At 34.1% G+C, this 22,744-nt stretch overlaps 1 protein-coding gene across 4 annotated transcripts; it reads right to left on the bottom strand.

The window, feature by feature from the left end:
- Positions 1 to 1,305: 1,305 nt before the first annotated feature.
- LOC139688235 (heparanase-like) lies at positions 1,306 to 22,109 on the bottom strand. Of its 4 annotated transcripts, XM_071585689.1 has the most exons (11): positions 22,072 to 22,109; positions 21,601 to 21,769; positions 21,245 to 21,464; positions 20,967 to 21,157; positions 17,036 to 17,206; positions 16,577 to 16,814; positions 14,501 to 14,634; positions 8,750 to 8,928; positions 8,096 to 8,376; positions 4,824 to 7,325; positions 1,306 to 1,647 (listed from the first exon to the last, which is right to left on the bottom strand). In XM_071585689.1, exons 2-10 carry the CDS (start codon positions 21,692 to 21,694, stop codon positions 7,169 to 7,171), a joined length of 1,665 nt encoding a protein of 554 aa, XP_071441790.1. In that variant the 5' UTR covers positions 21,695 to 21,769; positions 22,072 to 22,109; the 3' UTR covers positions 1,306 to 1,647; positions 4,824 to 7,168. The 4 variants fall into 4 exon arrangements, with proteins under 4 accessions (XP_071441790.1, XP_071441788.1, XP_071441791.1 ...); XM_071585687.1 differs by lacking the exon at positions 22,072 to 22,109 and having other exon boundaries at positions 21,601 to 22,048; XM_071585690.1 differs by lacking the exon at positions 22,072 to 22,109 and having other exon boundaries at positions 17,036 to 17,125; positions 21,601 to 22,048.
- Between the last annotated feature and the right edge of the window lie 635 nt (positions 22,110 to 22,744).

The raw sequence follows: 22,744 nt of genomic DNA, 5'->3' as shown, positions 1-22,744 counted from the left end.
GTGATTATGACTTTGTAAGTTATTACCTGTGTCTCGGATGTTGCAATATGTGTGGTGAGCAAATTGTTTTCTTTTCTGAGTATGTATTAATTCCACCTCCTCCCTCTCACTCCTTCCCTATCTCCGCTCTCCTTTAGCCTCACCCCTCCTCCACCTCCCATTCTCCCCTTCCCCTGGCCCCCTTCTATTTCTCTCACATCCCGCACCTCCCATATTCCAGCAGTCAGTACTACTGTTTCTTCCAAGGAAGTCGAAGCTAAATCCCATCGAAATTATTAAGAAATAACGTGTGATAGTTCTTTTTATATGTTCTTATATTGTTTGTTGCAGTCCAAGTTTTGTATTCAACACTTCAGTGTTACTTCGACGAAATCATTACATATATATACATACATACATACACACACACACCAATAAATATGTACGTATACATTTGGGTCATGATAGTCTAGGGGTAGTGTTAGACTGCTGACCAGAGGGCCTTGGTTCGATTCCTGGGCAATCCTTTGGGTACCTGTAGATCCACCCAAGCTACGTTTGTGATTAATCGGGTGCCAGATCTTCCTGGGAAACCATAACCGGTATAGGGAAAATGCCATTGGGCTTGGGTGCTGGGTGGACTCTACCATCACCTACCAAACCAACATTCGGGTTGATTACTGTGTTATGGTTTTACATATATATATATATATGCACACACACACACCCAAATGGGTCTTTTCTCTTAGTACCCAATGATGCCTCCTTATGACAGCGACAAGCATCGAGCAAGTAAAAATGGTGGAATATGTACATTATTCTTTCCTATGCTATGGAACATGAATGTGCACAACTGTAGATTGCAGTGCACCAGCGACTTCTGGTCCAAATATTGATAGTATTCATGATGATTGTAACAAATTTTGTCCAAGTTAACAATGATTAGGATTATCATTGTCATCATCAGAGAGGTCGTACAGTGAGAATCACCTTCATCTGATTACTAAAGCAATGTGATTTGTGTGTTTAAATGGCCAACACATGTATTTCTCAAGTGTATTTCTTGGTTTATTGTAAAGCATAACACTAGAGTCTAATGGAAATGTGATTATCCATGGCAAGAAATTTTTTAAAGCCTCTCAGTCAATTTAAGGTGAACATTATCAAATGTATGGAATAAATGCAGTACATTTTGTTTTCTTCAAGGGAAATAGCTTTAATTAGAATACTTTGATGAAAAGCAATTGGTGTTAATGTATCTTAAAAGTCGGGGCAATGAAAATAATATTAATAAGCCTTAAGGAATGACTGCAACACATCTGTATTCAGCAGATTTTATTGTTCCCTCATTCAATTCTAGTAATGGACTACGAAATGTACATATGAAATTAATATAGGATCAGTTTAAAATCTGTTCTAGTCTAATATAATATGCACATATATATATTCACTGTTGGTGCTTCAGTAAACAGAAGTTTAAACTGCACCTCCGAGTAAACAATTACAAACATTGCCAGCATTTAAATATTTCATCAAAATATTCTGACATTAATCACACAATAAATGAGAGAATGATAAAATTGAGTTTATAATTTTATAACATTCCACGTACAATGATTATCTCCACCAAGGATCCAATGCTTAATTGGTTGTTCTTTAGGTGGGTGCCTAAAAAGAAAAGAAAGAGTAATTAATTAAAGCAGTCATGGAAAAATTATGACCTATCTTATTTTACCTACTTTTTTAGTATAGCTGAGAGTGTGACAAGAGATTTGAAATGTATATAGTATGCCAACAGGTAGGGTAGGCATCTTTCATGGGCCAATTTACAGTTGGAAAATGCACAAGAATAGTTTTTTCACTGAAGAAAATTATCCCAATAAAATCCATTGGCACATTTTAAAATAATGCTTAATATGACATTGAAAAATATATTTAATGTGAAATAGCAGTAACATGTCTTGTTGAATGAATGTAAAACTCCAATAGCCATAAACAGTTTACGGCTATTGGAGTTTTACATTCATTCAATATTACTAGCCGTAGGAGCTCATTTCCATCAATAGTAACATGCCTATTTCATAATTTATCTATGACTTACGGAGTTAAACAACATAATGTTAATACTGCTGTAAAATAACTTGTTGCCAGTAAGTGATCAAAGAAATTCAGGACAACATCAAGTATAAGGCATTCAAACTCTTATTTGAACACTTCTGCAAATATCCATAATTAATGGTGATTGAACCCTAGCAATATCATTTAAAATTTTCAAGAGCGATGAATCAGTTAAAATATAGCCTTTTGAATATAATAATCAGAATGATAATAAAATGATTATGCTAGATCTGGAGATAAGAGTAACAACTTTAAAACCTATGAGGGGATGGCCATTTCACACAAAAAATAATTTCACATTCGCAAAAAGAGTTGAAAGTCATGTTAAATTAATCACACTGATTTATAAACTGCAGTGCACCCTACAGTACAGGTACAGACCTTTGTATATTAAATTCAAACTTGTGGGGGGAGGGGCAGCAGGCATTCAGAATTAGTCTCCTAATCAAAATTTATTTTTAATATTATTAAAACCAAAAATAAGACCAAAGATGTGGGGAAGGGAGGCCAGGGCATCCCTGCATTTAGGCTTTGCACATCATCTGAACAACAGTGTAGAAATGTGTGTAAACGAAGGTTCCTGCCTCTCCTAAAAATCAAAATCTGACCCTACAATAATCCCCCCTTCAATTTTGCATGCTTCCTTCCTCCTTGCATTCTATCAAACCCCCTATCCCATTTCTACCCCTTCTAACATTCTCTCCTCCATCACAGTCTTCAACATCCCATTACCAATCAGAATAATCTGGATCTATCTTACCTGCTTCCTTTATATTTCTTTCTGAAATCCCCTCTCTTCTTCCCACCATGCTTAGCACTTCCTGCTTGTTTTCCTATCAGTCCATTTTACCTTTCCCATTCTTCTTCATACCCATATTTCAAAACTCTCCAATATATGCCTATTTCCTTGCTTCAGCAACCATGTTCCTGCATCATATAAAACCATGCTCCATGGCAAGGTTTTAACGAGCCTTTTCTTAACATCCTTCCTCAATCTCCATCATGAATTCCCTCCTTATTGAGAAAGCTTCTTTGCCTGATACAATTATTCTTCCAAGTCCATACTGCTTTCATCATTTTGGTCCACAACACTTCCAAGATTTGTAAACTATTCTACCTGCTCCAGTTTTTATCCTATTATGATGTTTAACCAATCTCTTTCTTGAAAACTTCATTACCTTTGTTTTATTCACATCAATTCTCATCTCATAACTATTGCACTGGCTTTCCAGTGTGCTCAGCAATGTTTAAAACCCCTTGATTGACTGGCTAACTACAGATAGATTATCCACAAACCTAAATGATTTTATGTTTTTTTCTTAGACTTCCATTACTATCTCCAGTACTTCCCACTCCTCTTTAACAATTTCCTCCAAATATACATTGAAAACACTAGTAAAAATGGACAGCTGTCTTAACCATCTTCCTAATACTATGCATCCCAACTCCTTCCGGCATTAATACCTGAGCAGTATGAGACATTTTGAGGTTGTGGATAAATCACCTGTCCCTCAATACTTCACCTAGTATATTAATTTGTCACTTCTACCCAATTTACTTTATCGACCACCTTTTCTACATCTAGGAAATTAATAAATATATCCAGATTGTATTCTATGTTCCTTTCTATTAGTAACCTCATCATTGCAATGGCATCATGAGTGCCTCTCCCCTTTTTGAACCCAAACTAATCAGCACTTAAATAATCATTTGCCTTCCTCTCCATCCTCTTATTGATGGTCTTAAGCCAATGTCCTAAGATGCAACTTAAGCTGCATGCAAAACCAAACTTATTGTTGTATAGTCTTCACAAATGGCTGCCTTTCCGTTATTTGGGATGGTAACTAATTCTAATTTTACAAAATTTTCCAGTCAAACTTCTTCCTCATAGATGCTATGAATTACTCCATGAAAACTTTTTCTCCCACATTTTCCTCAATTTTTAAATTTTTCTATGGGAATATTGTCTATCTCCACTGCCATATTAGATTTTAATTTCCTTAACGTCCTTTCTATTTCACTGTCAAGTGTGCCTGGATCTGAGGTATCCTTATCTGTCTGAAATTACTCGCCGAATGTTTTTCCCCACACACGCACATAAATATATATTTTTTTCCCATCTCTCTGGAATCCTTTTTGGTTTAATTAATAACTTTCCAGCCTTATCTTGAATGTTTTCACAGATTTGCCCAACTCACTCCCTCACAGTGCCTTAACCTTCTTGTTCAGCACATCAGTTTTACTCTTTTGTAAACTTTCCATATCCTTGCGCTATCTTTCACCATACTTCTTTTGCTCAATTATTTTCCCATTTCAGTATTTAACTCTATACACTTTCTTCTAAAAAACTCTTCACATGTCCATTTACCCTCTGAATAATATTTCTGCGTAGATGATTAACCGTATGCCTCCAATAACACTGATCTCCTTGGGAAATTAAGGTAATTAATAATAGCCATGTATTAACCTTCCTGTTACTTGACTTTCTCAAATATATGTTCTCGTCTATTTTAAAAGTTTTCATTTTCACAATTCATAATGTCTCAAAATTAGTCACTAAGGGTGTTTTAGGTATTAGCTATAACCATAATTTGGGGAGATGAATGAAAATTTCTTTTTGTCAAAGGAGATCCCAATCAAAACAGTTACACAAACCCAGTGTCATAGGTCTGTTAAACCATTACACATGTTCTTCTAATCCGCTACAAAGCATAATGCACACTCACCAGATGATCAAACATGCAACTCTCTCCGCTGATTGTAGTAAAATCCACCATGATGAGATATGGCATTTCAATTACTTCCAGATATTTGCTTGAGCTTACAAATCTAGTTTAATTGGTAGAAAATCTCTTAGAGTATTCCTTTAATTCTTCCACATTGAAAGGTCAGCTGACATTCATATTTTTTCTTCAAATAGATGCAATACATGAAAAATAGGTCTAAAATCTCCATATTAATAATCAAATTCAGTCACGGCAGACAAATTTAATTTGAAAAGTATTCTTCACACAGTTTCCTCTGCTATATCACATACACATGTGTACAGCATGGTTTAAAAATAAGAATTAAGGTTCCATTGACAATAGATATGACTGTCAACTATGAGAAAATCAAGTTAAATAAAGCAATACCTGATTTACATTACCATATATAACTTGCTATATTGATTAATTTTTGTAGACTACATTTTTTGCCTCCATATCACACAGTAAATACACCAAAAATATCATTTTCATCAAAATGATCCAACTTGAACAATTTAATGAATATATCACCACTGCAGTCCCTTGATCACTTAATTCGTAATACCCTGTGGTAAGCTAGCAGTTTTTCTCAGTAATTGTGCCTCATAAAACTGTTGGATATTCCAGCAGAAGATTAACCAAATGACTGGTTTTCAGCTGAAGATTTTTAAAATGAATTTGCAAAATATTATTTATATATTCAAGTGCATTTGTATCAGAATATTTTATTACATAAAAAATGAAAAATTTGGCATTTGTTTTTATCACAGGCTCTTCACAACAAGCAATAAATAAGCACAAGAGAGGCAAATAATTAAAATAGACAAATTCAATTAAAAAGGTATAATGGATATCTTATGCTATTCCTTTAACTGATATATTATGTCATGGCATAATACAATAAAAATTTTGATTGAATTTGTCCATTTTTATTACAAACAAAATTCCACATAAAAATCTAATCCATACATAAAATTTGTTTGTAAAGGTATGACTTGAAAAAATAACTTTAATTTTTTCATTGATGCATTTAATTTAATGCTTTGATAATTCCCATTCCTCATTGCCTCTATATTGACAGTTTGCATCATCGATTGAATGCTCTTCAAATATAAAACTATAATATATCTCAAAAAATACTCCATTAAATGAGTTGAAACGTTAAAAAAATGACAGAGATGATGGAATTTCTTCAAAAAGTTTTCATATATCCCAAAGAACAGGCCAAGCACTTTGACAACATATTCAATTACTTACTATGGGTTCGGCATGCCAGAAATTGAAAATGCACACCATTAAGGTGGATGGTTGATGCAGACAATCAATATTACTTTACAATTTTTGACTTCCATTTGGGAATACAATTTTGATTTAAAATCATATTTAAAAAATATATAACCAGAGAGTATTATCCAATGATTCGATGTAACTCAACAGACAGCAATTATATCCATATATTTGCAAAATATTATTTAACTTCATAATGTATTTGCACCAGAAAAACAGGCCAATTTGTACCATTGGTTACCTTGTATATTGGTAGAAAAATGCAGTTAAGTGGTAAAAAATTAAGAAATTTTCATATTATGATACGAGTCCATTATTATATTATCATGTCAATCAAATTTAAACTGATGAAAATCAACATGCCACTTGAGTAACATGTTTTTCATAAAAATGCTAGCACATGCAAGGGGGAAGATTATGAGAAGACCACATCAATTTTTTCATCAATATAAAAGTATTTTCCAGACTTTCTTTCTCAATCCCAAGTTACTGCAACAAGGTCTGGGCAACCCTACATTTACAACTATCAACTTAGAAGGTGGCATAAATTTCAATAACTCATTGCTTATTGTGTGAACTATTGTCATGAATTATGCCACCCATCAAGTCAGGTGTTGCATTGACATGATATTGAACATTAACACTCAACATCAATGACATCAACCATGCAGGACATTCATTGATTAACATAGAAAAAGAGAAAGTTGAGCATGCATTTGGTCAGGAAATGGACAACAATTGAATGGAAACCCTCGCTTTTACTTCTTCAATAAAGTGGAGGGATACTGGCTATGGGCCCTCAATCAGCTATAATTAATCTTGCTTTCGTGGGAAACAGATACAACATTGCACATCAATTTAGTTCATATGTGAACAACCTTGTACGATGGCATCATAAATATACAACATCAAATAATTACAATATTAAACATATACTTCATGCATTGAGAGTTTGATACACATTATGCTTCACAAATCATAGCCTGACTTATTGTGACATTGCAACTGCAGTCATGGTATTCAAGAATTAGGCCATCCTAATTGCAAATGGAGTTTGTCATGCCAAAGACCTGCCAAAACACCATTGCGTAAGGTGGAATGGTCATCAGTTTTGTATTTTGAATTAATGGTGTTAAAGGAGGTAAGGTGCCATCCTTGTTCAGTTCTAATCGTTTTCCATTGAGCAGAGTATATCTGGAATACAAGAAAATCAATATGTTACTCATTGTGGCATTTAAATGGCCACCAAATGTGAGCTATTTACAAAATGGTTACTGTTTGTTAATTCAGTACAACACATACAAACATGCATATAGACATATATAATTGTTACTTATTAGTATGTACATATTCCACTGTTTAAGGTATATTTTGAATGGACACGGAGTATTCAAAAATACATTTCTAGCCTCTCCTCAAAAACAACCAGACATTGGACGAAACAATAAACCCCGCTTCAATTCCACATACTTTCCTCCTCTCTTCATTCCGCTCAACATGCCTATCTTATTCCAGCTCCTTTCTTGCTTGTCTAATAATCTCCCTCTATCAACATTCCATCACTAATCAAAATCCAATGCATCCATCTATCGGGCATTCTTTGGATTCCTCTCAAAAATCCTCTCTCCTCCCTAACAAGCCTAGAAATTCCTCAGCCTCAAGAAGTAACATCAGATGCAGTATTGTTCATTCTCAATTTTATAGCGTAAAATGCTGACGTCTCACATTTGTTAAAAGCTATTGCAAACTGAGTTTACATTTCTTGCAATCATGATTATTTGTTTTCATTTCAACCCAAGTCTACCAATTAATAGGTGAAAAAAAAATATTTGTTCCATAATTGTATTCCAACCTTCACTTTGATGGCTTCTAACTTTGTCCCAAGGACCATTTAATCACAAATAAAAGATTATGATCACAAATGGCATACAAACATGAAACTAACATCTTTGATGTACACTTACTGAGATTGAAGGCCATCTTCTCCAGTCAACGTGTAAACTTTAATGCCTACTGAGAGTTCTAGGGCACACTCCAATATAAAAGCTTCAGTATTGGGTCCAATGTTGTAGCCGAATATGGTAATTGCATCCCCCACAGTTGATTCTTCAGCACGTGGGGCACAGTGAGCATAGAATTTAATATTACCCATTGTCGCAGCACCACATGGTTTCTGATATTGTATGTTGACATTGAGAACTTTTGTGCCAACCAATTTTTTATGAAGGACACTCAACCAAAAATCCTGTAAATAGAAAAAAATTAACAAGGCCATATAAAATATCTTATCTCTAAGATTTTCCCCTGTACTGAAACAGGAAAACATTTGTGGTTGGACAGTTAGCTAAATGTCATCCATAAATATGCATGATATCATCAATAGTTTACTTGCTGAGTCACTAATCAGAAAAAAGTCACTCACAAGAGCAATTAACTTTAAGTCACCTTTTGAGGACTAATGCAACTAATACATTAATTCTTGGATGGGAAACCAAGTAAGTGAAAAAGAGTAATCTTAAAATTTATCATTACTTAGACATTTGCCCAGTTTTAAGGAAAAACACTGAAAAATTTTCAAGTTGTAAGAAATAGAAATGGATTAAAATGAAAACCCTTACCGGCATTGGATTTAGATCTTCATCTATGAGAGCATAATGCCCACCAAAGATACTCTGACGTGCAATAACTTTAAATCCATTAAGAGCTGTTGAACCCAGTTTATCCAGCCACAAAAAACCACCCACAAAACGATTAGTTAGGTTTGGTGCCCCTCCACCAAATGCATCACTTGTTTCAGCTATTAAATAGAAGAAAATTAAAATAATAACACAGATGTTACTGATTTTACTCATCCTGGAAAAGTAATGACATGGGCTGATCAAGTTAAACATCAAAGTAGGAAGGAATAAACTAGTCAGACAAAAATGGGTGGGGCATCAAATAAAAGGAGGAAGTTACAAGATGTACCAGGTAATTGTTGATGGGGATCTTGTATAAAGACGAAGAAAATAGTAATGAAAAATATGATTTAGAGCACAGCATTTTCTGATTCCAAAATTTGATTTCTGTGCGGGAAAAAAATCACAGTGTAGGCTTTCGTAACACATGGAGAAGAAACAGAGAAGTGTATTGGAAGAAGCCAGGAAAAGTGATTGGCGGAGATTTTGAGGGAAATATCATCCTCAAATCTCTATGGATGATGCAAAGAAGGGAGAATGTTGGGAAGGCTTGGCAGAGTGATGCAAAGGACAGACATTTTTGGTTGGTGTGAAGGGAGGCAGAAAGTATGTGGATGTGTAGAATGACCTTGTTTCATGCAAATAAGTTTTTGGTTAAAAAAGTGCTTATAAATACTAAGTTCATTATAAAAACCCACATTAAACCACCCAAAGGTTGGTTTAAAAGGTGAGAGGAGGGCTCACCTCACACCAAGTCCTAAATGGCATATGAAATTCACACATGAACAGGGCATGGGGGTCAGTTCCTTTCCCTATGTCACCTTTGGATTCCCATGAAGATCTGGTTCCCAAAAAATCACACAATTTTAACAAAAACACAGTTTGGGTTAAGTTACGGGTTCCCAGAGGCAAAACCCAGAATTGAACTTGGGAACTAGTCAGTGGCCCACTGGACTATACCTCTTAAGTTATAAGACCACAGAATTGTCTCATAAAACTCAAGAGTTTTAAAACCAACCTTTGACAAGCAGTCTACTTAAGTTTATAAAGATAATAATAACCTTGGAAAACATAATCTTACAACAACTTACATGCAATTTAACTAACAATAAGTTTCCACTTATTTACTAAACAAACTATTCATTGTTCATTTCCATTTCAATGAAATAGATTAAGATACAGAACTTTCTTGATAAGCATAATTTAAAGTAAAAGTTAAGGGAAACAACTCACCCAATACCAAAGGTTCATTTTGGTATAAGTACAATATCAAATCAACACAGTCCAAGTTCAAATAAATAAATCGCATGTACGTGGTAAATTAAATTATCATTAAGGCTTTACTGAAACTATGATCATGCAATGAAATTGAAAGCAACCTACTTTGACAGTGATGAGTCTGGAGATGTGGGGACTAAATCTAAAGCTAAATTAAATTTAAATGGAACTAAAAATATATAAAACTTATAACAAAAAATATAGACTGAAGTTCTAACGAGCTCCATACTCAAATAATAGAGGAAGTCCTAATATGACCACTCGATGTTGATCTAAGTATTTTTTCAGAATTGCGGTGGTGTATTGTATAAATTTCAAACATTCATTCATTCAAGGTATTCTACACATTAAAAGGTAGGTTTTGGATGGTCTCTAATGACATTTACGAGGGTCATCCGGAAAGTAGTACCCGTTCGTGCCGCATGAAGTGCTGACGACGCGAGTAGCCGCTGGACGAGGTCAGATAGCTTCAGTGGCTTGTCTGCCTTCTCTGAGCCAAGTTGCGTGACGCTAGCATTGCCTGTGTTGTTTCTGTGATTGTTTACAATGTTTAAAAAAATTGAGAACGCCGCCAGTTGTGAAGTGAGGGCAGTGATTAAATTCCTCAATGCAAGAAACGTTCGCCCATGTGATATTCATCGCCAATTAAAGGAGGTGTATGGAGACAATGTAATGGACGAGTCGTCTGTTCGGCGGTGGTGTCGCAACTTCAACATGGGGAGGGGGAACACACACGACGATGAGCGTTCGGGGAGACCGTCTGTCATTACGGACCAACTGGTGAGCTCAGTTGACGAATTCGTGAGGAACGATCGGCGCGTCACAATTGATGACATCTGTGAGCATTTTCCCAATGTTTCTCGAACAATTGTTCATGAAATTGTTAAACACCATCTGCATTATGCAAAAATTTGTGCAAGATGGGTCCCTCGCGTATCTCAATGAGCTGGCGGCGAAGGACTATGCAGCAGGAATACAGAAACTTGTCACACGTTATGACAAATGCCTTAATTTGCTTGGAGATTATGTTGAGAAGTAGTTTAAAGTATCCTCTTTCAAATAAAATTTTTTATGTTTGTTAATATTTACTTTTGTGTCTTTATTTCACGAACGGGTACTACTTTCCGGATGACCCTCGTACATCTAAGTGTCACGAGAACTTCACTTTTTTTGCCCTGCATCATTTGTTTTCAATTTCTTCATAACTTTTTCCTGCCTTCATGCTGTCTAGAAAAACGTGCTTCACCTCCTGCTTCCTTCCTCCACCCCACTTACTTAACATTCTCCCTTCTATTACAGCCTTCAACATACCATTACCTTTCAATACATCTCCCATCCACTTTCTCTGTCTTTTTCAGATTTCCCAAAGAAACTACCTCTCTTCACCCACCCTATTTAAAACCTCAACATTTGTCTTCCTCTCTGATGAACTTATTTTCCTCATTCTCCGCCATACTCACTTCTCAAAAAATAAGCAAATAATGCTTGTGAATATTTAAATCACAATAAAATCTTACTATCAGCTAACTCATGTTTACTTCTCAAAAGCTTTTTAAATTCTTCTATATATGCTTAACTCTACTTGCTCTCAGATACTTTCTTCTTCAGCTCTTATTTCCTAACCCCTTGATGTGATCTTAAAATTCCAATTCTCTTCTCCTCCCTTTATCTCAGCATTCCATCCCCTCTAAATATCTCCATTATTTAAATAGTATAACTTTTTCAAATTCAATCCCATAACTTTTTTTGTTGTGCCATCATATTAAATACTTCATTGTTTGTCCTCCACTTTCCTGTGATTAGGTAATCTTCATCCTACTTGTTCATCCTGATTCACACCCTAATTACAACTATAATCCCTTGATGGTCTGGCTAAATAACGCTAGATCATCTGCAAATCATACTCATTTAATCTGGTTACATAAATTTACACCTCAACCACTCTCATAATTTTTTCAGCATATAAGTTAAAACATTAATAATAATAATAATTATAATAATAATAAAGAATAATTTAAATTTTAAATGGAATTTTGTTACTCCACTTGATATTATATCGACTGTTAAAAAATTTAAAAAATCCAACAGTAAGGATATTTATGGTCTTTCTAACTCCCTAATAAAGGACATTATTGTGCTCATTGCGGAACCATTAGCAATGTTAGTCAATTTATGTTTTGAGACAGGAGATTTTCCAACAGCTCTAAAATATTCCAAAACAGTACCTGTCTATAAGAAAGGTGATAAAGATGATTTAGCTAACTACCGCCCCATTTCCATAGTCCCCGTTTTTGGTAAAATTTTTGAAGCTATTATGAAAGATCAAATATGTAATTTTTTTGAGTTAAATAATCTCTTTTCCAAATCCCAGTACGGCTTTCGATCTGGGAAATCTACAATTTTGGCAGTAGAGTCCATAGTTAATTATGTCATTAATGCATTTGAAGAAAAGGAATCAGTCTCAGTGACACTATGTGATCTTAGTAAGGCCTTCGACTGTGTTAATCATTCAATATTACTAACAAAGCTAGAATATTATGGTATTAAGGGAGTTGCACTGAAACTAATGAAGTCATATTTGGATGATCACCACCAATTGGTTGAACTTGATGGCTGTCGGTCTGCAGCTCTTAAAGTAAAATGTGGTGTACCACAGGGCTCTGTGCTTGGCCCAGTACTTTTCATTATCATGATTAATGATTTGCCCTGTAATATGAAACCTAGATCTGTTTTATATGCTGATGACACTACTTTTGTGCAAAAGTGTCAACATCCAGAAGATGCAAAGTTATGATCTAGCGCTACCCAAAAACAGGCTAAGGAATGGTTTGATGTTAATCATTTACAATTAAATACTAACAAAACTCAGCATATTGTGTGCAGTCTTAAATCAAAAACAACTGATATTGAAACTGCTAAAATACTAGGAATTTATATTGATACAAAACTTAATTGGGAGACTCACATCAGTCAGACCTGTAATAAACTTAGTAAAGCTGTTTATATGTTAAGAAAGCTCAACTTCATCATTTCAAATGAGTATCGTTTAACACTTTACCATGCCTTCTTTCAATGTCATTTGAATTATGGTGTTGAGTTATGGGGTCATTCCCCTCATGTTAAACAAATTTTGCTACTGCAAAAGAGAGCTATTCGCTCTCTTGCTAATATACCACCACGTGATTCCTGCAAACCTTTTTTTATTAGGTATAGAATCATGACTGTATTTTCTTTGTTTATCTTTAAGGCTCTGATTCATGTGAAAGTTAATTTAGAAACTTACCAATTAAGATCCAACCTCCATAACTATTCCACAAGAGGTAAATCGAATCTAAATACTACTTATTATAGACTGTCATCAACTTACAACACATTTCACAATATGAACATACGACTGTATAACTATCTGCCTACTCAGTTGAAATCAGATGGTATCCAGAGTTTCAAGAATAGGGTATATACCTGGTTACTTGCTCACCCACTTTACTCATTGGATGAATTCTTTTGTGACAATCTTCATCACATTTAAGAGCTTATGTTTATATATTAAGTAATATTATGATTGACGACATTTAATATGGTTGTACCATTTTTAAAATGAATAAAGTATTATTATTATTATTATTATAACATACTATGTACCTACAACATAGAAACGGTATCATTTTCTTTCTTATGACTATTCATCCCGGTTTAAAATTCACTGTATTTACTTGTGCAATCTGATTCATGCAGAAATTAAGTAAGTTTTAATTTCCCCCAGACTACTTCTATCTTCGGCTATACTTCCATCAATTTAATCCACCTTATCATCATTAATTTCCTTTTTCAAAATCCCCAAACAATCAACAGCATCAAAATACTGTTGTACATTTCTTCCCATTAAGATTTTTGTTATCTCTTTACTGTGTATGTAATTCCTCCATATATCCCCATCAACTTTCCTGAATCTCTTCCATTCCCATGAATAAATTTCATATCTTGTCTCCAAAAATGCCCTTTTTATTTTCAGGCAATTCCTTTACATTAAAAATTAATTTACCTTTCAAAAGTCCTTGAAATTATCACACTCTTCTTTCTAGTTTTTTTATAGGCCCTAACTTTTTTCCACAGTTATTTATTATTTAATTCTCTGTACATTCTGTTTCCTAACTTTGTATTCACAATCTTCTCTCTCATAGCCTCATAATTATTTCTTCTGTAATCCATGGTGTCTTAATTTCTTTTGGCTTTTAAATCTTGAAAGAGGTTGGTTATCTTAACATGATTTTCCAATATTTAGGTGTATATATTATGATGTTTTATTGTATTTTATACTTGGATGCTCTACCTGACGGCTTGCAAAAAATGTAATGCATTAAAATATACCTGTAATATAATATTTGGAGGTATCAAGAGTGTTTAATCACTTACTTATCCAAATAGGCGTTCCTGGCATCATAAGAGTGACTATGTCTTTCACAATTTCAGCTTGAACATAAAAGTGTTCAAAAGTGGCAGGATTAATGAAGTCTTCAACAGTGCACTCCCGCCCATTCAAGTTGTAACTACCATAAAGAAAAAAAAATGCCATTATTAAGTTTTCTACAATTCCCAGGATCAATTCTTACTTTACCAAGTATTCTAATTGATTAAAAATGAGTGAGTAAAAGCTTATGATTGACAACAAGTATGTACTTATCATGAGCATTGAGATAACTGTTTCAATCTCAAGTGCACACCACAGTCCAGATTTAATAGTTTGTTGTTGTCAGTGAAAAATACACAGGTGTTGATAAACAATTGGTTTAACAGTTTAAGAAGTATGCACATTCTTGGCTGCACTAAGGAAGAATTCAATTACTAAGGTACCACTACAATCATGACTGGGTTGGCACCTATCGTGTCATTTTCAGTTACAGCATTTAGCATCTAAAATAGCATTTATTTTTACAGCATAATACTAAATTACCATTAAAAATTCTAAAATAATACATATTACAATTTCATGATTAGTGAGAAGAATATTTTTTCATGCATTGATGTATTTTTCATATATTTTTTGACAATTTAGAAAATTATTTAAAAAAACATATTACACAACTGAACAATTAAAGATTACTACCTGTTTGGTTTTCAGCTTGAACAGTTTGGTAATCTAATTACAAGTTACTATTGTGGTAGTTGGCTGTCAATGGTAGGTTTTGGGTGGATGCAAGACTAACTGCCACTACATTTCTAAGCCTAACCTAACAATACACAACATGATGCTATGTGCAACAGTAAATTCTTCTTAAATTCCAAATACTTTTTACCACCCTTCATTACATCCAACAAGCCTAATAAGCTCCTTACCCAACCCAATTGCCTCACACTTTCCCTTTTATCAATTTTCCAAAACAATTAAAGAGAGTTAAGTTTTTATCAAACGCTTACCAAATACAATTTGGTATATTTTTTCTTATAGATTGTTGTCATGCTTTGATAACCCTTTTACTACTTAGATTGTTATTATTTGGTATTCTACTAGTTCAGGTAGGTTTTGGATGGACACAGCCTAAACAACAATTCATGCACATTCCCTTGCCTCTTTCAACAAAACACAACCTCACGTACAAAATTAAAATAAACCTCTTCAATTCCATACACTTCCTCCCTTCATTCCGTACAACATCCCTCTCCTATTCCTGCCTCTTCCTCATTTGCCTCACATTCTCTCCTCTATCACAAACTTCAACATCCCATCGCCAATCAAAATGCCCTGAATCCATCTTCCCTACCTCCTTTTGACTACTCCCAACAATTCTCTGTCCGACCCAACCATACCCAGAATTTCCTCGTTGTTTTCCTTTAAGACCGCTTCAACTTCTCCATCCTTCTCCACACCTACATTTCAAAAGCCAACAATCTACGCCTATCATCCTGCTTCAATGACCACATTTCCGTGCCACAAAAAACAAACTTAAATTGTATATTTTAATAATTATTTACTTTTTCTTTTCATTTCTTAAAAAAACAACATACCTCCCAAATGAGGGAAAGGCTTATTTTCATTCTGTGTTCAGTCCAGGGAACTGTGGTAACCCTATAGAGCAGACCCCTAAAATGTTTACCTCAACATAGGAAAGAAGATGACCGCGCATACGCGGACGCAGCCCGAAAAATGTGGAAATCACCTACTCATCGCCGCGGAAACCTTCGAACGAACAATTCATACATATACCTAGCTGCTGATTTTTCAATAAAAGTTGGGATAACATCTTCATAAATCCAGACATTATTTAACACTTATCAAAAATAAAATAAATAGATACTATTAATAATATCTTTATTATATTAAGAAGGTACTATTAATATTATCATCTTTAAAATGGAATATCACAGAACCTCTGAAGAGAAGAGCTTAAAAACATGCAATAATAATAAATAAATAAATTCTATCAAATTCAAGCATTGTGTTTGCCATTAAATTCTGTAATATGCATATTTCTATATGTGATGATGACTCACTGGTGCCATGTAATAGCATCAATCACTGGCTTTCTTTGCTTCATTATTTCTACAAGGAAATCAATCAAGTAATTGACTGCATCCAAGTGTGGTGGATGGGGTCTAGTAACATCTGGGCCCACTAGTTCCACATGAGAGCCATATACATTGTCAAGTACGCCACGCAACTTGGAGAAATCCTTAGCAAGTTGAGTTCCAGACACACTCTTATTAAAAGTATGTTTAAATAAGTTCGGCTCTGAAAAAATGAAAAAAACATGAAATATTAATGCTTATAAAGATATAAGCATTATATAATGATATAATGCTTATATCTTTAAATCAATGCAGCTTCCAGGGACTAGACAAATTGCTTCTAACAGAAATGCCAAAAAAGAAAAACTTCGCTTGCCTAAAAACTGATCGAGTACGATCTATAGGATTTCCTTATGAAGAATATATGTCACTGTAAAGACTCACCATTTCCCAGTTGCCAAGATGGAGTCAACTGATGGTCATGTGAAAATTGAATCAGCTTCAAAGCATTATCTGAATCCCAACCTTTACCACCTCGCAATAAAACATTTAGGTCAAAAAGCAAATTCAAGCCTGCCGATTCAGCAAATGTATTTATCTTTAACCATTCAGTTTCTATAATGAAAAAAAATATTTTAAAACATGTAATATTAAATAATGTATTAGTACCCAGTTAGCTCCATCACATAGTAGCAAATCCGTTGTCATGAAGTCGTTCAAGCATACTCAAGTATTTCAAGGGTACCCAACACAATGAATAACTGATCAAAGCACTTTCCCACTTGATAAAATTTTTATTTTACAACGATAAATTAAAATTTTTACCATACATCATCATCAGGTCAATGATGATGATGTAATGTACTTCCATGATGATGTACAGAACTTCCTTTCTGTACGTGAAATTTAACTTATAGTCCTAAAATCCTAATACACTGCCACTTTACTCTTTTTCAGGAAAGGGATTAAAACTGATATAATGAAAACTTAAGGCCAAACTCCTTTCTCATATACTAAATATATACGAGGATAACTGATGTTTTCAATTATTTCAAGCTCAACTTTGTGGAAGTTCATGTTCATTAAATGAAGAACACAATGTACATAAAATACCAAAATAAAGAACAGTGGAAAAATACATAATGTTCTTCATTTAATGAGGAGTGTTTATCCTCGCTAATGGTTTCATAATGAAGCATGGATAATGGAAAAACACAGATAACCAAAATACACAGAAAATATACCATGATATAAATAGATCGATATGGAGACTTTCCTTTATTTCTTTTGTAAATTCTCATTTTTTTAGAAATTGAAAGAAAGAACATTTTTTTTCCATTTTTCAGCCATTTAAATAAAAGGGTGGAATTAAAGAACACAGAACTATCATAAAGTGAATAGCAGAATGTATTTTCCTCAGAAAGCTTAACCCATCATATCGTCAGGAAAGGGCAAATGATTGACAAAGGAGAAATATTGACCAAGGATCACTGATACACTGATTCATATTCGTCAATGGTGTACCGATTAAAATAATGCAATGTATATAGTTAATGAAATACTTGTTGCATAGCATTACTATGCATATACTCATCTTAAAGGAGAATATGGAATTCTCAGGGCTAATGAATGCCAGGGAAACGACACTGGGATAAAGTACAAATAGTACCAAAATGTTTGTTTAAATTAAAACATTCAATAGCATACAACTTCTGATTTTGTGATATTAAAATTTTTTGAGGAAGCAGAGGTATTTCAAACTAGCATTTTTCTTAAAGTATATCGAAGTTTCAAAACATTTAATTATCTTTACGATTGTTATTTTATTAATATTTAGTAATGCTATCCCTTCAGGAACTCATCAGAGATATTATCTATTTTTTATGCCTTGTTTTAATTTATTTCTCTTGGAGCTTTTTCTATCTTGCCATTTAGTATGCCTGGATGAAAGGTATCTTTGTCTATGTCAATTCCCTATAAAGTATTTATCCACAGTGCAATAATTTCCAAGTGTAAAAATCATTTGCCTTGATTTTTACTCTGAAATTGTTGAATTGTAACGCATATTAGCGGATAACTCTGTCAAAAGTTACTGCAGCGGCATCTCCTCTAGTTTCTTGGAATTAGTATTTATCTGGCTGGTCTATGAACTATTTACCATAAAGCTTTTCAAATATTTTTCTGCCTTCCCTGAATATTTTCTGGCTCCATTAGTAAATTTCTTATCTTATCTCATGTGATAGATATAGTTTTTCCCTTGCTACATTCTGATAATCTCCTAACCTTCTTCAAAAGCACTTCTATTTTCCTCCATCTCTGAACATTTCCCATATCCTCACACTGCTCTTTCAACCACATTTCCTTGGCCCACCTATTTCTTGACTAAGTATAAAATTTAGCTCTTTGAGCATTCTTCTCCTCATTTGCTTTGAAATTCTTGGATTTCCTTCTTTCATCCATCCTCTTATTGACTCTACCGTTATCCATGATTTTTTAATTTCTTAGTCTTAACCATACCAACTGCTCCATTTACTAGTCTTTCTGTTACATTTTTAGGATCCACCCACCATTCCCCAATCATTTTTCTCTTTAACTTGCAAATGTTCCTTATGATGCTGTATATACACCAATTGAGCCAAATATATAGTCTGAACATAATCCTTGCAATGATCACAACATCCTTACCAAAAAAATGCACATCCATATATGCTTGCAAATGGTCTTCTTGTGATAGTCATTGGATTTTTGTTGATACTCCTTCCTTCTTAATCCCTTTAACACATTAATATTCCATTTTCAAACTCTCCTACTGCGCATTGTCCTCTTGAATTTTAAATTCCATTGCATAACAACTAAAAGTAATCTAATACCCATCTGTACCCAAGGAAACTGTGTGAGAGATACTGTTCCTAAATACATGCATTACCATGATGTAATATCACCAAAATAACCCTTTTTCTTGGTAAATCAGCAAGTTTACAGATTTGAACAAAACGATAATAATTCGTGCTCTTCAGTTTTAAGAAGGATGAAAGTCTCATTCTATTTAATGAGCCTACCATCAAAGTACGATTAACTAATTTGGAGCTTGAATAAAGATGAAGAGGACCTATTAACAAGAAATATAGAGACAAAGCTTCAATTAAAGAAGAAAGGGAAAAATTTTCACAAAAGGGAACCAGATGATATGTCACTCAATTAAGCACTGAAAATCACGAAGAAGTGAGAATGCAACTTAAGAAAGAAGAATTTTGAAATCGAAGGAAAATTTGGGAAAAACAAAGAAAAGCAGTTGAAGTTAAGTTCATCAATTATGGAGCAATGAATTAAATAGACAGTAAGGTACTATACTCATGCATTCATCTCAAGAATGTGGCAAATGATACATATAGATCCCAGAGATGTCCTGTAAATGCTGAAATTACAGGACAATCTAATATTTTGAGTGGTGCTGGAGGAGGAAGGTTTGAAGATAGAAAATTATGGCTGGGCATTAAATATAATGGAAGGTGAGCAACAGCTGTTTGCATTTCTTCAAGTAGGCTGATTATATTTTTAAAGTAACTAAAGGCAGGGAATACATAGGATACTCACAGAAAGGCTTTAGCATGAGCACAAGAAGACAGTATCACAGGTGATTTCCTTAACCATGGAATGAAAGGTTAGGCGTACTATATGAAGATGGTGCTTCCAAGAGGATCTCCCTGTTCACTGAAGATCAATCGGACAACTGAAGGGCCTGCTACTTGATAGATTTCTTGGAGTAGTATTAATTAGGGGAGGCAATTGGCAGCCGAGGTAATTTGTGCCATTAGGGTTAGGTGGGTAATTTGGTATACAGGTAAGCTCTCCACATAGCACTTGAGAACGTAGTACTTGACCACATGGTACAGATAGAAGTAGGCATCAGCATACCTCAGAAAAAATTCTGCACCATTGGAATTGGAATCAAGACCCTCTGGGTGGAAAGCCAGTCTACTACCCACTGCACAAACCCAATCCCCCAGAATATTATACATTGAGAAGTCTTATAGATCAGTGAAATGTACAAGGACATTTACAGCAGTTGAGTTTTCAGTTAGGATGATTATATTAGAATATTAATTAGGATGAAAATCAATGTTAAGTGCATTAAGAATGACAAAAAAATACACACAAAAAATACATTTGATCTAAATGTAATCAATACTTAACAGACAAATGAAAGCATTAATGGCTACATAGTAAATGAATTATTTAGAAAACTTAGCTTTACCAGTGAATATGCAAACAAAATTAACAATTACTTAGCATTCGATTATGATTCTAATACCTGTTTTCAATGACTATTTTTATAGAAAGTTGAGACCATGATATCATAGATTATAAAACTTACCACTCATCGTGAAATTCTCACGGACAAGCTCGCCATCTTCACAACAGCAACACCATTGGCCATCAACTGGATTTTCTAGTATTGAGTTTTCATCATTAAAAGAACCAAATATTAAACAATCAGATGATGTCCCACCCAATCTCAAATAGGAGGGGGAAAACGCTGAAACCATATTTATTACCAACGGTAATCTATAAAAAAATGACAGACACATATTTACAGAACGAATTGCATATGTGTCGCTAAGCAGCAGGTTATTAATTTCTGCAGTTACTTACCCAATGTCAAATTTTCTCCATCCTTTTGTTAGAATTGAGCTGTCTAGTGCAATGCTTAAAAACTTGTCACTTGTTGTGTGGACAACATTACAGGTATCAACTACAATTATGGCTTGTACATGATGATATGTCATCATAAAATGAATTGCATAAACTAGTCCTCCGACATTCGCGAGCACAAAGCCAAGTGAAATAGAAATCAACAAAAAGTGGTTTAAAACTGAAAAGAATTTTCACAAGACTCCATTAATTTCTCACGAAAAACCTTTATTGAAATTAAACAAGTGCCCGTAACTTAGAGTAACTCTTTCCTAAAAAATGAAGCAAAATGGGGAGAATTTTGTTAAGATACATACCATTGTTAGCCGGTTTAGTTTTCTCAATAGTATCGGCAGCAAGTTTTTGCTTGACACCAGGCATAATAGTAGTGGAGATATCCTGACTCGCCATTAGGACAAGTCTGGTGAAGTAGTTGCTAGTATTTTAATTGTCTTCTTATGGTGGGTACTCGGAGGGAAATATATACTGAAATATATCAAAATTAATAATTTGATATAAATCTGGTGATTTTAGCGAAAGCTGTAATTAATCAGTAACGTCGGACAGCTGTCCACACTATCATTTCGCAATAGGTGCTCTTGAAAAGATCAAATGCGCTGTATGTAACCAGAGGTATCATTCATCCTCAATCGTGAAGCTACAGAGCTCTAGCATGAATTCTTACTAATAATAACTTTGAGATATAAATCAGTAATATAATGTCCTTGAGATTTTGGAAGTTTGTCAGAAGTTTTCAATGGATTGAGTCAAGACGCAATAATACTGACGCTTGTTGCGGTTTTCGGTTGAAACAGGTGGTACATTCGGGAACCTTTACTTTGTTGTCAATGATTTATTGATCCAGTTGCCGAGTTCTGGACCCCGGGCAAAGCGGTACCTGTTGGACGAGTCCATGGCAAGAGCCCACTTGTAATGGTCCCAAATTTCATTTTGCTTAGCTCTCCAAAGATATATAGGCAATAAAATACAACTAAAGTTAAAAAAAATTAAATATTTAAAACGCCGGTAATTAGATGCAGAAATTCCAGGAATACATATTCATCATTGTCAGTCTAAAAATGTAAATTATCTGAAGAAATTTACCCTAATATATTAACGGGATTATATTGCTTATGAATTTGTGAAATCTCATCTTACCAAATATACGCATTTAATTAATATATATGGAAAAAGTATTTTCAGGCTTAACTTCAATACTTACAATTAATAAACGTCATTATTACAACAGATTAAATTCAGTCATGACCGTGGACATAATAAAATCTAGAAGGTACTTATGCGCCAGAAATAATCCTTATAAAGGTAATTAAATTGGTAGCAATGTAAAATCGTACATCGGCTTCAATGCGGGGCCGAAAGTATTTGCATGTGAGCACATTTCTGTGCCATAGTCTGATCCAAGAATGCTAAACATTTGAGTTTCCTGATTATAATCAATGA

Source organism: Hetaerina americana, unplaced genomic scaffold, assembly GCF_022747635.1.
Source record: "Hetaerina americana unplaced genomic scaffold, ioHetAmer1.1.p SCAF_2, whole genome shotgun sequence".
Lineage (NCBI taxonomy): Eukaryota > Metazoa > Arthropoda > Insecta > Odonata > Calopterygidae > Hetaerina > Hetaerina americana.
The sequence above is the reverse complement of the archived record's forward strand: the minus strand, read 5'-3'. Positions and strand labels throughout refer to the sequence as shown.